The 14,890-nt window shown below is 56.3% G+C and overlaps 5 protein-coding genes across 5 annotated transcripts; 2 read left to right on the top strand and 3 right to left on the bottom strand.

Annotated features, from left to right (window-relative positions):
• Positions 1 to 436: 436 nt before the first annotated feature.
• On the bottom strand, positions 437 to 2,182 carry PTSG_02003 (uncharacterized protein). Its single transcript, XM_004997934.1, has 2 exons — positions 1,488 to 2,182; positions 437 to 1,160 (listed from the first exon to the last, which is right to left on the bottom strand). The coding sequence occupies exons 1-2, from the start codon at positions 2,129 to 2,131 to the stop codon at positions 635 to 637; spliced, it is 1,170 nt and encodes a 389-aa protein (XP_004997991.1). The 5' UTR covers positions 2,132 to 2,182; the 3' UTR covers positions 437 to 634.
• Positions 2,183 to 3,568: 1,386 nt separating this feature from the next.
• PTSG_02002 (malate dehydrogenase) lies at positions 3,569 to 5,191 on the bottom strand (the record flags this gene model as incomplete). The annotated part of the gene is made up of 2 exons (XM_004997933.1): positions 3,569 to 4,904; positions 5,163 to 5,191. The coding sequence occupies 2 exons, from the start codon at positions 5,189 to 5,191 to the stop codon at positions 3,569 to 3,571; spliced, it is 1,365 nt and encodes a 454-aa protein (XP_004997990.1).
• Positions 5,192 to 5,986: 795 nt separating this feature from the next.
• On the top strand, positions 5,987 to 9,505 carry PTSG_02001 (NAK/MPSK protein kinase). Its single transcript, XM_004997932.1, has 8 exons — positions 5,987 to 6,491; positions 6,802 to 6,921; positions 7,153 to 7,293; positions 7,527 to 7,622; positions 7,891 to 7,957; positions 8,660 to 8,717; positions 9,005 to 9,080; positions 9,378 to 9,505. Exons 1-8 carry the CDS (start codon positions 6,147 to 6,149, stop codon positions 9,414 to 9,416), a joined length of 942 nt encoding a protein of 313 aa, XP_004997989.1. The 5' UTR covers positions 5,987 to 6,146; the 3' UTR covers positions 9,417 to 9,505.
• Positions 9,506 to 9,596: 91 nt separating this feature from the next.
• On the top strand, positions 9,597 to 11,861 carry PTSG_11822 (uncharacterized protein). Its single transcript, XM_004997931.1, has one exon. It carries the CDS (start codon positions 9,865 to 9,867, stop codon positions 11,449 to 11,451), a length of 1,587 nt encoding a protein of 528 aa, XP_004997988.1. The 5' UTR covers positions 9,597 to 9,864; the 3' UTR covers positions 11,452 to 11,861.
• Positions 11,733 to 14,374, bottom strand: PTSG_01999 (uncharacterized protein). The gene is made up of 2 exons (XM_004997930.1): positions 13,134 to 14,374; positions 11,733 to 12,744 (listed from the first exon to the last, which is right to left on the bottom strand). Exons 1-2 carry the CDS (start codon positions 14,146 to 14,148, stop codon positions 12,362 to 12,364), a joined length of 1,398 nt encoding a protein of 465 aa, XP_004997987.1. The 5' UTR covers positions 14,149 to 14,374; the 3' UTR covers positions 11,733 to 12,361.
• Between the last annotated feature and the right edge of the window lie 516 nt (positions 14,375 to 14,890).

Genomic DNA, 14,890 nt, shown 5'->3' with positions numbered 1-14,890 from the left:
CTCCTTCCCGCATCTTCCCCAAGGCTTTTTCTTGTTGTTTTTTCCTCAAGGTTCATGGGGAGGTTACTGTACAACCGGGACAACGACAAGACCTCCCCACATTACGACTACCATACGCACGTACCTGAAGTTTTGTTACCCCAGTGTGACCACTCGTACCTTTTACCCAGCACACACGGAGAGATCGAATGTGCAAGAGCATGACAGATGTATGGAGATGATTTTAATTCCTAGGAGAAACAACGAGCGTGTCTAAATATACGTATGTTTTTACGGTTTTTTGGGGTGTGTGTGTGTGTGGGGGGGGGGGTGGGTGTGGGTGTGTGGGTGTGGGTGTGTGTGTGTCTATGTGTGGGTGTTGTTGTTGTTGTTGTTGTTTTTTGTTTTTGTTTTTTGTGACCCTTGTGTTTGCTTTCTGCTCTGTCTTTCGTTGTAACCGTGTCACACCTTCAATGAACATCTGGTATGTGCGTCAAATCAAGCAAGCAAGCAATTGTGCGAAGAGCAGTATGAACCAAGTCAAGAGCGAGAGAGAGAGAGAGAGTAACGCAACCATGGCCATCACACGCATAAAAGCAACTGGTGTGAACGGGCGCACGCATTTGCTGTGCGCGTTACTGCACAGATGCTGCTGCTAGTGTGTCGGCGTGGCGTTGTGACGTTTGCACGCCACAATCTCCACCGAGCCGACGGCGGAGTCTGCGGCGCCATACAGGGCGAGAAAGCGCCCGTCGGCAATGTGGGAGCGAGGGCATTCCAAGTCTGTGAGAGGGGTCGATGCAGGCACCATGCCTTCCACGAACACGACGTTTGGTGTCAGATACGCTGTGGTGTTGCCCACTTCCCACGGCAGTGTTGGGGAGAGCAGCGGCTGTGACGAGCGCTGCAAGACATGGCTTGGGTCGGAGGCGTTGAGAATGGCAAACCCGACGTTGTACTGCAGGCTGTAGCCTGGCTTTGGGGATGGAAAGCCCTGTCGCGCGGAGTTGTAGAGGAAGAGGAGGTGATTGCTGTGCGGCAGTGGCAGCGGAGGTGGGCCAGCTTCCACCAAGTTGGTGTCAAAGTATGGGCTCTTGCGCACGGATAGAATGGTTTCCTTCTTGTTCGTCCACTTGATGCCGTCCTCTGACACGGCCACATGCAACGCCGGCGTCAATGCACTGTGTGCGTGTGTGTGTGTGTGTGTGTGTGTGTGTGTGTGTGTGTGTGTGTGTGTGTGTGTGTGTGTGTGTGTGTGTGTGTGTGTGTGTGTGTGTGTGTGTGTGTGTGTGTGTGTGTGTGTGTGTGTGTGTGTGTGAAGTGAGTGAGAGAGAAGATCATGTCAAGAGTGTGCATGCCTCTGGCATATCAAGCCGGGACACCAACACAACCTCCACGATGCCACTGCCATACCATGCAACCCACACGCCTCCCTCCCGCCCCCGCCAGCGCAGACGCAGCTAGATACACGTAATGGAGTTCACACGTATGCACACTGGTTTGCTTACCTGTCACCCCAGATGAGGTACTGCTTGCCCTTACGGCCCAGTATGGCAGCTCCACTCTTGCTCCACTTGGCATTCGGAAACAGGGGCCCGTGGCGAGTCCAAGACGATGCGTTGAACGGGGTGCGGGTGACAGCGAGGGAGAGCATAGCCTTTGTGCAGTCGTAGGCTGTGTAGAACAGGAAGTACTCGTCGCCCCACTTGACGACGCGAGGATCCTCGGTGCCACACTTCTCAAAGACAGCGTCTTCCTGGAAGGCGATGTGCATGGTCTGGGACGCGTTGCGGCCACTTGGATCGATGACACTGCTGCACATCACCGAGGGAGCTACGGTGTACGGCGGCTGCGTCAGGTTCTGGCAGCGAACGAGCGCGCCAACGCGGCTGCGTGCACCGTCATCGCTGCCGGTGGGAAGAGGGAACAGTGCCGGGTTGTAGGGAAAGTCGCACGCACCGCGTGTCGTGTCCTTGGAGATGATGGGGTGACTTGAAGAGATGCGCTTCGCCAACACTACCCAGTCATCGTTGTCATGGCCGCTGTCCTCCTGCCCGACAATGCGTGATGCTGCCGCCGGAGTCGTTGCTGGGCTCACAACAGCGCTCAGCAGCAGCAAGCAAAAAGCAACACTGAACAACAGCGTCATCATCGTTGGTTGTTGTCTTGTCTTGTCTTGGGGGGGGGCAGAGTTTCATTCATGAGTTGGTGCGTGTGGCGTTGCTTTTACTGTGCTTGGTGGACATGGGCAGCGCGAGCCATGAAGCAGGCGCTGCGGAGGTTGATTACATGACATGACACATATGACACATGGCATGACGACAAGACGACAAGACACACATATGACGATCGAGGCAACAGTGTGCCATTTTCACAAACACAAACACACACACACACACACAGCAAGCACACACACACACGCTTGATCAGAAAGCAGCAGGGATGATGATGGAGACATGAAGATGCAAAAGAGAGAAACCAACCAGTTGGGACCAATTAGCCAAAGCAGGCAACTAACATAAGGCACTACCCCCACCCACACACACAAGAACAAGGGGAAGGACACAAACAAGGAAGAAAAAGGGAAGAAAGAAGGGAGGGGGACAGTGGTCAGAACATGCTGCGATTGTGGCAGGGAAGACGGGTGCTGTCACGAAACGATCGAGCAGCAACAAACAGCATATGCGTGGCGCTCGGGCAAATCACCTAAGGGTGACTGCGCACACAACCCGCTGTTGCCCCATCAGTACCAAAGCAAAGGCCCACGCACACAGATCGCATCACAGAGGAACCAGTTATCGGAGACGAGAAAGCAAAACAAGTCAGCGGATAAGCAAGTATGATGAACGAGAGTGTAGAGGGAGCAACAAGGGGAGGGGGAGAGAAAGAGAGAGACAGAAAGGGTCCACTATCTACGCGCGCGTGTCAAGGAACACAACGGGCGCACATACGAAAACCAAAACAGAGGAGGGAGAAGGGAGGATGAGGAGGCGGGAACCAAGCCGAGGCAAAGGTGGCCTTGCCTGGCTGGCGTGACGCAGCTCAAGTTGAGAGAGGAGAGGGAGCAAAACGAGACAGCAAATCGGGTGGGGGTATAGCGTGCCAAGCTAGTGCTGCAAGACCCACTGGTCCTGGCTGGTGGGTTTCAAAGAACACGCACACAACACACAACGCAACACAGAGGGCGGGAGGGAAAACCGCCTGCGAAGAAAGAGGGAACGGGGACGGGTGAGGAAAGAAGGACGAGGAGAAGCAACGCAAGCAAGCGAGGGAGCCAGCAAGCGTCGCATCACGGGAAACTAGACAAATCAAAGGAGACAACGAGTGAACGCGGAGGAAGAAGACAGGGCAAAGAGTGAGTGACAAAGAGACAGACAAAGAGTGATAGACGGACTGACAGACGGAGATAGACAGTCAGTCAGTCAGTCAGTCAGTCAGTCAGTCAGTCAGAGAGTAAGAGAGAAGAAAGAAGGAAGCGGCGTGACATGACAAACAGACAACGACTAAGGAGCCCAGTGGTGGTTCCGTGTTCCCCAAACGCGCGGGCTCGCCCTGACCACACCCCAGAGGCGTGGGCCGATGATGCAGTTCAGAGCTTGGCGCGGGCAACCCCGGAGCTGACGGCGGCCTTGCGCACGGCCTCCGACACGACGGGCTTGAGGCGCTTGTCCATGGGCTTGGGCAGGATGTACTGCGCGCCAAACTTGAGGTCTGCCTTGTAGAGCTCGCAAATGTCCTTGGGGCACTCCTCCTTTGCCAGGCCGCGGATGGCCTCGACGGCGGCCACCTTCATGGCGTCGTTGATGGCGCTGGCGCGCGCGTCGAGGGCGCCGCGGAAGATGAAGGGGAAGCAGAGGACGTTGTTGACCTGGTTCGGGTAGTCGCTGCGGCCCGTGGCGAGGATGACGTCGGGGCGCGTCTTCAGGGCAAGCTCGGGCTGGATCTCGGGCTCCGGGTTGGAGCAGGCAAAGACGATGGGCTTGTCGGCCATCTTCTTGAGGTGGTCTGCGGTGAGGATGCCCGGCCCGGAGACGCCGATGAAGACGTCAGCGCCGTCAATGGCGTCGTCGAGGGTGCGCTCCTTGCCCTCTGTGGCAAACTCGGCCTTGTACTCGTTGACGTTCTCGCGGCCCTTGTAGATGACGCCGCGCGAGTCGATGAGCAGCACGTTGGTGGCGCCCAGGGTGCGGATGAGGCGCATGCACGCAATGCCGGCGGCACCGGCGCCGACGCAGACGATGCGGGCCGTCTTGAGCTCCTTGCCCTGTACCTCGAGGGCGTTGAGGAGGCCCGCGGCGGTGACGATGGCTGTGCCGTGCTGGTCGTCGTGGAAGACGGGGATGGACAAGCGCTCCTTGAGGCGGCGCTCCACCTCAAAGCACTCGGGGGCCTTGATGTCCTCCAGGTTGATGCCGCCCCACGTCTCGCCAATGGCTGCGGCGACGTTGACCAGCGTGTCAACGTCCTTGGTGTCGACCTCAATGTCCACGGCGTCAATGTCGGCAAAGGTCTTGAAGAGGAGGCACTTGCCCTCCATGACGGGCTTGCTGGCGAGGGCGCCGAGGTTGCCCAGGCCCAGGATGGCAGTGCCGTTGGAGATGACGGCAACGGTGTTGCCCTTGCCCGTGTACACGTAGGCGTTCTCCTTGTCCTTGGCAATCTGGCGCACTGGCTCCGCCACGCCCGGGCTGTAAGCGAGGGAGAGGTCGCGCACGCTGGAGGTGGACTTTGTGATGAACGTGGCCAGCTTGCCTGGCGTGGGCTTGGCGTGGTACTCGAGCGAGTCCTGGTAGATGTCACCCTTTGAGCTGCTCATGGTTGCTGTTTGTGGTGTTTGGGCTGGTGGTGGTTGGGTGGCGTTTTGGTCGTTGGGTGGCGGTGGTTGCTCCGGCTGTGCTTCCTCCTTTGCTGGCTGCTTGGCGGTTCTGTGCATGCAAGGAAAAGACGAGAGAAGGCAGGGTTGGCGGGGGGGGGGAAGCCAGGAAGGAATGGGAAGGTGTGAGGGGAATGAAAGATGGCACGTGTGTCTGACTGAATTGGTGGTGTGTGCGGAATCACGTGATGGGTGGTGAAAGAGAAAAAAATGTTGCAACCCCTCTTTGTCCTGATTGATGATGGGGAGAAAGAGGATGAAAGCCAAGAAGAGGAAGGAGGTGACGGGGGGGGGCCGTGGTGTTTCAGACCTTGTCATGGAACAGAACCCAGACCCCATCTTGGGTGTGTGTGTGTGTGTGTTGTGTGTTGTGTGTGTGTGTGTGTGTGTGTGTGTGTTGTGTGTGTGTTGTGTGTTGTGCGTTTGCAATGGAGGAACTTGACAGGTAAGGGAAAGAGAGGAGAGAAAGAGAGAGCGAGAGAAGGAGGGAAGAGTGTGATGGCGCAATCGAAAGAGGAATGGGAAGGGGTCGAAGAAAGGGAGGGGGAACAACAACCAAGAGCCAACAAACACAAACACAAGAGAGCGCAAGTGTTTGTTGCAAGGAAGGAAGGTCCAGCCAGACACGAACGGAAGAACAAAGGAGAGCAGAGGCAGAAAAGCGCACAGTTTGTGTGTGCTTGCGCGTGACCTTGTGTGCGTCTGTGTGCGTCTGTGTGCGTCTGTGTGTGTCAGTGTGTGATGGTGAAAGCGGGTGTCAATGAACGCTGGAGATCTGGTGCTGCACCCACCTCTTTCTTTGGGAAGTTTTGCTGACACTGGGCTGGCTGAGTTGGCTTCTTGGATAGTGGCTTGTTTGTTGTTGGCTGCTTTGTTGGCAAGCGAGAGAAGACAAGATAAGGGGGTCACGACGACGACGCTGCGCAGAGATGTGGTGCGGGGAAGTGGGAGGAGGGGGACAACAAGCAAAAAAGAAAAAACTGGGAGGATGGGCAAGCCGTCAGCAACCCCCACAGCAGTGGCAGTAAAAATTGTGTGAAAAAATACACAAATTTTTAATCGAAATTCCAAAACAAGATTTTCGTGTTTTGAGATGTGCGCGGTCGACGACGACACACAAAAACAATCAAATACACAATCGGAGAGGAGGACAAGTCGAAGGAAGCAAGGAGAAGGAAGGAGAGGTACACTTGCTTGCTTGCTTGCTTGTTGTTGCTCTGTCTGTTGTTTGCTTCCTCCAACCCCCTTTCCCCCACGCGCGGCGACTGTGCAGCCAGCCAGAATAACGTGAGGCATGGGCCAAGGGCTCGGGGTTTTGGATTGCCTGGCCGGCGTGGTGGGGAATGGCCAGACGGTGGAGGTTGGCAGCCGACGTTTTTCAATCCGCAAGCGATTGGCAACGGGGGGCTTCTCCAACGTGGACCTGGTCTGCGACGTGCAGACCAAGGACATGTACGCCATGAAGCGCATGTTGTGCACGGAGAAGGCAGAGGTGCAGCGCGCCAAGGCGGAGGTTGAGTACTACCGCCTCTTTGATCATCCAAACATCATCCAAGTTGTGGAAAGCGGCGTCCTCTCTCTTCGCAGGAATCAAGGCGCACCCAGCCAGGAAGTCGTCTGCGTGTTCCCGCTCTACGAGGTTGGTCGTTATGCAAGTGGGTTGGTGTGTGTGTGTGTGTGTGTGTGTGTGTGTGTGTGTGTGTGTGTGTGTGTGTGTGTGCGTGTGTGTGTGTGCGTGTGTATGTGCGAGGGAGGGGCTTGCTTCTGCCTCTCTCTCTCTCTCTCAATGTTTGTGACACCTTGCAGGCCCAGCGAGAGACTGGTTGCCTGCGTACGCACCTCTGTGTGTGCATGTGTATTTGCTCGAACCCATGACACCATGACACATGACGTGCGCACAATTCAACCCACCGCTGACCCTTGCGCCGCAACGCGTTGGCTGCCTGCAGCGCGGTACCCTCTTGGATTACGTTGCCCACGTGCACGAGCAAGGCGGATATCTTCCCGAACACGAACTCCTCACCCTCTTCAAGGGCATTTGCCTTGCCCTCGATCAAATGCACACACGAGTACGTGCTAGTGCTGCTGTTGCTGTTGCTCTTGCTCTTGCTGTTGTTGTTGTTGATGAAACGTGAGGCGTTAGCGACAATGCTTTCTCACTTTATTGCTCTTGTTCGCCGTTTTGCTGGGCAAGCAATTGTTCAACAACATGGAGTGTGGCATTCCCAGCTCACACAGCACACACAACGCGGACGCACTGTGCCTTTTCCTCATGGCGTGCCTCTTCTGCTGCTTTGCAGGTGGAGCCACTGTGCCATCGCGACATTAAACCGGGCAATGTCTTGCTTGCACGCGACGGCACGCCCGTGCTGATGGACTTTGGATCTGTGGAGAAAGGCGTCATCGACGTTGCCTCCAGAAAAGAAGCCATTGCACAGCAGGTGACATCCTGCGCATACGTGTGTGCGTGTGTGTCTGTGTGCGTGTGTGTCTGTGTGCGTGCGTGTGTGTGTGTGTGTGTGTGTGTGTGTGTGTGTGTGGTGGTGGTGGTGGTGGTGATGGTGGGAGGCTTGCACGTGTTCACTGCACACACACACACGTGCTCACACTCCCATCCCACACACGTGCACTGCACACAAACACACACACACAAAAAAAAAACTGTGCATCGCAGGATATTGCGAGTGAACGCACAACGCTGCCTTTTCGGCCACCAGAACTTGTGGATGTTCCGTCGCGCTGCACCCTGACCACCGCCATTGACATCTGGGTTAGCCTGCTCGCGTGTCTATCTGTCTGTCTGTCTGTGTGTGTGCGAGTGTGTGTGTGTGTGTGTGTGTGTGTGTGTTGGTCTACTCTGTCTGTCTGTCTGCCTGTCTGACTGTCTATGCGCGAGGTTGTTGCTGGACATTACCTTCCTCTTCTTGCTTTCAACCCAATTTTTAACACACACGCACGCACGCACACTTGCACACACGCACGCGTTCTCTGCGTTGTCCCATGTCTTCCTGTCTCCCACTTGTCAACAATTGTTGCAGTCGCTGGGCTGCACCCTCTACTCTATGGCCTATCTTGACACCCCATTCGAACACTTGAACGCGCAAGGTGTGCTCCTGCGTATGTGTGTGCGATGCGTGTGTGTGTGTGTGTTTGTGTGTTGCGTGTGTGTGTGTGTGTGTTTGTGTGTTGCGTGTGTGTGTGTGTGTGTGTGTGTTGTGTGTGCGTGTGTGTGTGTGTTGTTGTGTTGTTTTCCTTGAGAAGAAAGTAGTAAGCCAAACTGCTCGTAGTATACGAATATCAGGCCAGAGATAGAAATAGGGATAGTAGTAGGCCGAGGCCCGTCAACACCGCGTTTTATCGATATAGAAGGTGGATGTCTTGCGTTTGCTCCAGCGTACATTTGTACTTGCAGGGCCAATGGTCGCATAGAATGCAAGCGTGGCACAGCCTATGATAGGTGGTGCGGCGGAGGAACTTGCCATACGACTTTTAAATATCTATCAAAGGCCCATATTGACTGTTCTACAGCCTTACCGAAAGACTCGGTCCTCTGTGTGTGTGTGTGTGTGTGTGTGTGTTGTGTGTTGTCGTGTGTGTGTGTGTGTGTTGTGTGTTGTGTGTTGTGTGTTGTGTGTTGCGTGTGTGTGTGTGTGTGTGTGTTGATATTCGTTGTTCGTCATTCGTTGTTCGTTGTGTGTGTGTGTGTGTGCGAGAACACGGCTGGACCCACTCTCCCCTTCCCATATGGCCGTTCTCACTGTCACCTGCTTGCTGCACGCATACTCTCTGCCCCTCGGCCCACACCAGGTGCAAGTTTACCGTTGGCAATTGCCCAAGGGAAAGTGTCGTTTCCAACTAATGACCCGTAAGCTCCAGCAGTCTTTCTTGTTCTTGTTGTTCTTGTCGTTGCTGCGTTGTTGTGGCTGCATCTGCTGTTTCGCCTTTGTGTGCCTCCTGTTCTTCTTCGTCGCTGCACTCACACACACTCAAACACGCGCACTCAAACGCAAACACACACACATACAAACACATACACTCAAACACAAACACAAACAAACACACACAAACACATACACTCAAACACAAACACACAAACACACAAACACATACACTCAAACACACACACACACAAACACATACGAACATACTCAGGTACACGCAGCGTGTGCGGGACTTGATTCTGTCCATGATTCAAGTGGACCCTTCACAGCGTCCCACCATTGCACAGGTACATACATGGGTGCATCTTGGCGGTCTATCTCGCGCACTCACCTTGCCTTTTCTGCGCTTACACACGCATGTACACATCCACGCATCCACATGCACAAACACATGCACACACACACATGCACACACACACATGCACACACACACATGCACACACACACACGCACGCACACACACACACGCGCGCGCGCACACACACGCACACACACACACACACATTCACACACGCACACACACACACACGCGCATGCGCCACACACCACGCCTCACGCCAAACACCACAAACTGTATTGTGTAGGTCTTGGAGCGAACGACAGAAGCGTTGCAGGCACTCTGATTGCGTAATTGTGTAGTTTCGTTCATGACTTCATATAAATTTCTCACTGTGCGTTTTGTTCGACACACCCAAAAAACCCAAAAAACAAGCAAGCATGAGCAACCCCACACACCATCTTGCGCCGAGCAACAACGGCTGCCCACCGGACAACACACACACACGCAAAGAAGCTGTGTGCATTGTTTGTGTGTTCGTTCGCCATCTCTCCCGCCTTCCTTCGATTCGGTCTCCCCACCTCCTGCCTACCTGCCTGCCTTTCTTCGCTTGCTTCGCTCTCGCTGGCTGTTTGTGGCTTGCTTCGTCGCTTTCCAATAAGCACGCGTGGCATTCACACCATCCCGAGCCCTCTCCCTTCTCCTTCAACAAGCCCCCTCCAAGCGTCCACGCAAGCAGCTCAACTCGTACACACGCTCACGCACACACACGTGCACACGCACGCACGCACACCATGTTTCGGTCACGCGTGTTGGGGAGTCGGTTTCTGTCGACACCGACGCTGGACACATGGCGACGCCTCCTGCGGCAAGACCGCACCCCTCTGGTGAACGTCTTCAAGCCAAACGAGCTCCGTGGAACCCTAACCCCATATGACCTACCGGGTGCCTTCGACGCCATGCGAACCAACACCACGTACCCCATCCTGGCCACCCTCTACGACCTGTGCAAGGCCATGCCCTGGATAACGGAGCAAGGCACTCCGGGCCTGCTGCGCACGGGCGAGTACACAAAGGTCGTGGACGAGATGGACAACGCGAGCGAGGCCATCCTCACCATGGCCGAGCACGCCCTGCACGACCCAGCCAACACGGAGGACACCATCGCCACCCTGGCCATGCTCAAGATCATCTACGCCCACCTCATCAACAACTACTGCTACCAGCCCTGCCGCCATGCGCTGGAGCAGTCCAAGGACCCCAACCGCGTCGGCCGCGCAAACCCCGTCATCCCCGCGCAGCTCGCCCAGCCCCGCACCATCCTCTGCACCCTCTTTGACACGGAGATGCCGCTGTACCGCTGGCAGAACTACAACGAGTACTCGCCCGCCAATTGCCGCGTCCTGCCCAAGGACGCGCCCGAGCTCAACCAGGACACCGTCACCACCATGGTCCGCGGCGAGGGCTCCCGCGACGAAATTGGCTTCATCGGAAACCACTACGTGCAAGAGTCCCGCACCCCAAAGCTCATCTCCGCCTGCACCGACCTCCTCGCTGCCTGCAAGCACCACAACGCCAACGGCGCCGCCGACGCCTATCGCACGGCCGTCGAGGCCATGCGGCACATCAACGAAGTCAACAAGCAGATGCCGCAGTGGTGCTCTCCGCGCGGCTACAACCAGCTGCGCATCTGGATCCCAGGCCCGCGCAACCACTCCGGTCACGCCGCCCGCGACCTCTTCCCGCCTCAGGGGGTGTGCTTCGAGGGCTCCGAGGAGCTCGGCGCCCCAGAGTACGACATGTCCCGCGGTGAGACGGGCGCCATGACCACCATCATCAAGCTCGCCCGCACCATGTCCCTCTTCTCCTACGACACCCAGACCTTTGGCGAGAACGAGCTCACCCTCGCCCAGAGGGACTTTGACCTGCGCCGAGAGCCGGCGCAGCGCATGTTCATCAACCGCACCGCAGCAAGGCTCGAGGAGTACAACGCCCTCAAGCTCGCGCACACGCACCCACACGTCTGGCTCCAGCTCACCCGCCTCCGCGCCCAGATTATCGAGCACAACATCACCCACTATGGCTACAGCCGCCACTACATCTTCGAGAACAAGGAGGCGTCCACATCAGCGCTCTTCGAGGCCACCGGCGGCACCACCCACCAGTTCCTGCCCACCAGCGCCCTGGCCAACATCTCCCAGACGCTGCTCGAGATTCGCCAGCTGAAGACCATGGCCACCAGCCTGGACGCCGCCGAGATTGCCGAGCTGGACGCCATCCAGGAGCGCCTCACCATGCTGGAGGATGTCACGCAGAAGCAGCGCGACAAGTTTGTCCACATGGAGGAAGAGCAGCGTCAGCACCAGGTCGAGAAGGCGTGATTCCATAACGAAGTGTGCGCTTTTCAGACACCTGTGCTTTGTTCTGTTTTCCCCGGACTTGGCATTAACAAGTCCACCTCTGTCTGTATTCATTTACACCTAGGTTGCTAACCTTGCGTTGCTGTGCAAATCACGAGCCACCTTCCTATGTGAACGCATGTGACAACTTGTCTATCTGCATGTGCATGTATGCTCTGTGTGTGTGTGTGCGTGTGTGTGCATGCTCGTAGCACACGCGTGTACGAATGTGTGCGTGTGTGTGTTTGTGCATGTTTCACAAACGCCCTCGATTGTGTAATCTCACGTCATTTAAACACCATGCTCCCCCAGTACGCTGTCATTCCATGACCTGCCTCTGTGGAGTGAAGCGAACCAAGTTTTAAGTTATCATGAGACGTGTGACAAGCAACACAATACGGGAACAAAGAAGCAAGTATTGAAGTGAGGAGGGATGAGTCCATGTCCATGGCGCGTGGCAACGCACACCATCATTAGCCCAACAAACGATGAACAACAAAGCAGATCCACAACACACAACAACAACAACAATCAGTGTCGCGCTTTGCCGGCGCTCAAGAACCACAACAAAGCAGACCAAGCCCATGCACCATCATCGTCATGCTTCAGTTATGCGATGCACTCCACACGGGCAGCGCAACCGCGCCACAAAACGCCCGTGTTACACGAGCTCGTCGCATGCACTCTCCCCAACCACATGATGAATGATACATGAGAAGCACATGCACGCATGCATCCATCCTCATGCAGAAAGCAACCATATTACACCACACACACACACAACCACACGCTGGCACAGACTCACAAACACACACATGCAACCACGCACTGACACAGAGCCACACACGCCCAATGCGCCACACAGGCCGCACGCGTGACGATGGCAGGTCTATTACGAGAAAAGGACGCTGGCAGTCACAGACGAGCGGTAGCTGGCGGCGTCCACCTCATGCGCATGCTCCTCCTCGTACTGAGCGCCCGCTGCCTGCGGAGCCAAGAGGTCATCGTCCACGTAGACGCTGGAGCCAGTCGACAGGCCCTCGGAGTACCATGAAGGGTGGTGGGCTGGCAAGCCGTTGTTGAAGCGCAGCAGGTTGTCCCACTCCAGCCCAGACTCGGCATCCTTCTTGCGCCTGGGCACCGGACTCGGCACAAAGGAGCTCGCAGTCTCCGAAAGATCAAGCAGGTGAGGCTTGTAATCACTCATGCGCTTCTGCTTCGCGTACATCAGCGCTGAGATGGCCACAAGCACCAGGCATACTGCCAGCACAACACCTGCCAGCAAGTTGAGAATATGACCGTGCGGGACACAGGTTGGTGAGATGTGAGATGCATGCTGCTTGATGTCGCGGAGGAGTTCAGGTTGAGATGGTTAAAACCAAGGCAAGGACAGGGGCTGATGAGGGGAGGGGAAGGGGTTGCTTGTTGTCAAGCAAGTCACCCACGAGGACCAACCGGCAAAGAAGGGTGGATTGCACACACACACACACACACACACACACACACACACACACACAACACACACACACACACACACACACAACACGCACGCACGCATGCACACACACACACACATGCACACGAACGCGCTCAGAGTATAAGCGCCAAGCGTGACAATCAAGTCAACCATTTGCTATGGCGCTCAGCACCTTCCATCCACGTACCGACGAGAACCGTGGTCGATGTCTGGCCAATGCCCGCCGTGTTGGATGTGGGCGCAGCGGTGGTATCGGCCACGGGCTCGTTGCCCTCCGCGAAAGACGGCGCAGAGATGCGGCCAGCCACCATCTGGGGACACGGCGCACCGTCGACGGCATGCACAGCACCAGCGAGCAGCAACACGTGCGTGGCAGCCAGCTCAACAAGGTCAGCCCACGATGAAGCGCTCACGGCAAGCTGGACCCAGTGACCCTCATCCGTTGGCAGCATTGCCTGCGTCTCGGCCTCGAGCTGGAGCATCGTGCTGGGGTCCTCTGAGCTGTAGAAGTAGATGCGGTTCACGTCAATGGTGCTCACATCCACGTCCGTGGTGAATTGCAGCACGACGCTGCTGCTGCTTGTGACAGAGAACCACGACAGAACCATGGCCAGGCCCGTGGAGAACATGCCAGTATCCTTTGCCGTTGTTGAAGCGAGCTCCGTCATGGTGGTTGTTGTTGAGCTCGTCAGCTGTGCCAAGCGGGCTTGATCACAAGGCACGGCGAAGAAGGGGATGCGCGCGCAGGAAGGAATACACGCGTTCTCAAAGGGCTGGCCGTTGACGCCACACACTGGCCCGCCAGAAGGGGTGCAGAAGCACTCCTCCCCAGTAGGGGTTGGCCACCTGCTGACGTCGTGTGCTGCAACGGCCGTGCGTGGCTCAGCGGCTGTGGTGGTCGTCGTGGTTGTCGCGGCTATCGTGGTTGTGGTACTTGTCGTGTCTTGCCATGTCGTGGTATCAAGCAGCGATGTCGTGTCTGGAACAGTCGACGTGAACGCCAGGGAGGAGGTCGAACTTGAGGCCTCACTGCTTGACGTGTATGGCAGGCTTGACGTGGATGACGACGAAGACCACGTCGAGGAGGACGAGGCCCCCTCGAGCGGCGCTTGCGCTGCCACGCGCATGGCATTGCACGGGATGCTCGTCAGGAGAACAACCGCTGCCACGATCACAGTCGCCGCCTGCATGGTGGCGGGCATGCTGCTGTTGATGTGTGGCTCGTGCGTGAGCGTGGGGCTGGAAGTTGGGGATCAACTTTGGTGATGAAGGAGAGATGGGTGGAACAACAGCGGCTGCTCTCGCGGCGTCCGCACACCCCCTACTTGTTGCCGTCCGCTCTCTCGGCTGTCAGTGCAGGATCAGGTCAGGGAATTGGCACCAGGAAGCGGAAGGGGGTGGTGGAAGGGCCAAGCAAGCAAGCGCAAATACCACACAACCTCAGCCTTTGCCCCGAAACTCGAGCGCTATGAGAAAAGTCATGGGCTTCTTCAATCGAAAATCTCAACGACATATCCACCGGTTAAAGGAGGGTCAGGCTTGGGCGGCTGAGTGCGTACCGAGATTAACGGTCGATGAAGAAAAAGTAAATATTCACATCGCCCTTCTCTCGCCAAGCCAGCAACGTGTGTGTTTCAGACGGCCACTGTGCACTGGTGGTTGGTGTTGCCCAGTTGCCGCACATTCACGAGCACCTTCTGCTCACTCGTCCCAAGGCGTGAGTGGTACGTTGCTCGGGTCAGCCAGAGAGTGTGTGTGGTGGTTGGCGTGGCACACGTTATTTCCCTCGTATGGATGCACCGGTGCATGTGTGGTGCGAAAGTGTGTGCGAGGGTGTGGGATCACGGTTGTGCGAGCAATGTAATGAGATCGATTGTACCAACAACGTGGTCATAGCGACAGTTTTGTTCCGTGGTGTATGTTTGCGGCTGCTGCATGGGCTCA

Source organism: Salpingoeca rosetta, assembly GCF_000188695.1.
Source record: "Salpingoeca rosetta unplaced genomic scaffold supercont1.3, whole genome shotgun sequence".
Taxonomy (NCBI): Eukaryota; class Choanoflagellata; order Craspedida; family Salpingoecidae; genus Salpingoeca; species Salpingoeca rosetta.
This window is presented reverse-complemented; position numbering and strand designations above follow the sequence as displayed.

What these genes read in the sequence shown, in the direction of transcription:
- PTSG_11822 (XM_004997931.1), top strand. Translation starts at nt 9,865, where the DNA reads ATGTTTCGGTCACGCGTGTTGGGGAGTCGGTTTCTGTCGACACCGACG.
- PTSG_02001 (XM_004997932.1), top strand. Translation starts at nt 6,147, where the DNA reads ATGGGCCAAGGGCTCGGGGTTTTGGATTGCCTGGCCGGCGTGGTGGGG. An exon ending in AAGAAGCCATTGCACAGCAG is followed by an intron (nt 7,294 to 7,526) that starts GTGACATCCTGC and finishes TGTGCATCGCAG; the next exon opens with GATATTGCGAGTGAACGCAC. An exon ending in TCGTTTCCAACTAATGACCC is followed by an intron (nt 8,718 to 9,004) that starts GTAAGCTCCAGC and finishes GAACATACTCAG; the next exon opens with GTACACGCAGCGTGTGCGGG.
- PTSG_01999 (XM_004997930.1), bottom strand. Translation starts at nt 14,148, where the DNA reads ATGCCCGCCACCATGCAGGCGGCGACTGTGATCGTGGCAGCGGTTGTT. An exon ending in ATCGACCACGGTTCTCGTCG is followed by an intron (nt 12,745 to 13,133) that starts GTACGTGGATGG and finishes ACTTGCTGGCAG; the next exon opens with GTGTTGTGCTGGCAGTATGC.
- PTSG_02003 (XM_004997934.1), bottom strand. Translation starts at nt 2,131, where the DNA reads ATGATGACGCTGTTGTTCAGTGTTGCTTTTTGCTTGCTGCTGCTGAGC. An exon ending in TACCTCATCTGGGGTGACAG is followed by an intron (nt 1,161 to 1,487) that starts GTAAGCAAACCA and finishes ACACGCACACAG; the next exon opens with TGCATTGACGCCGGCGTTGC.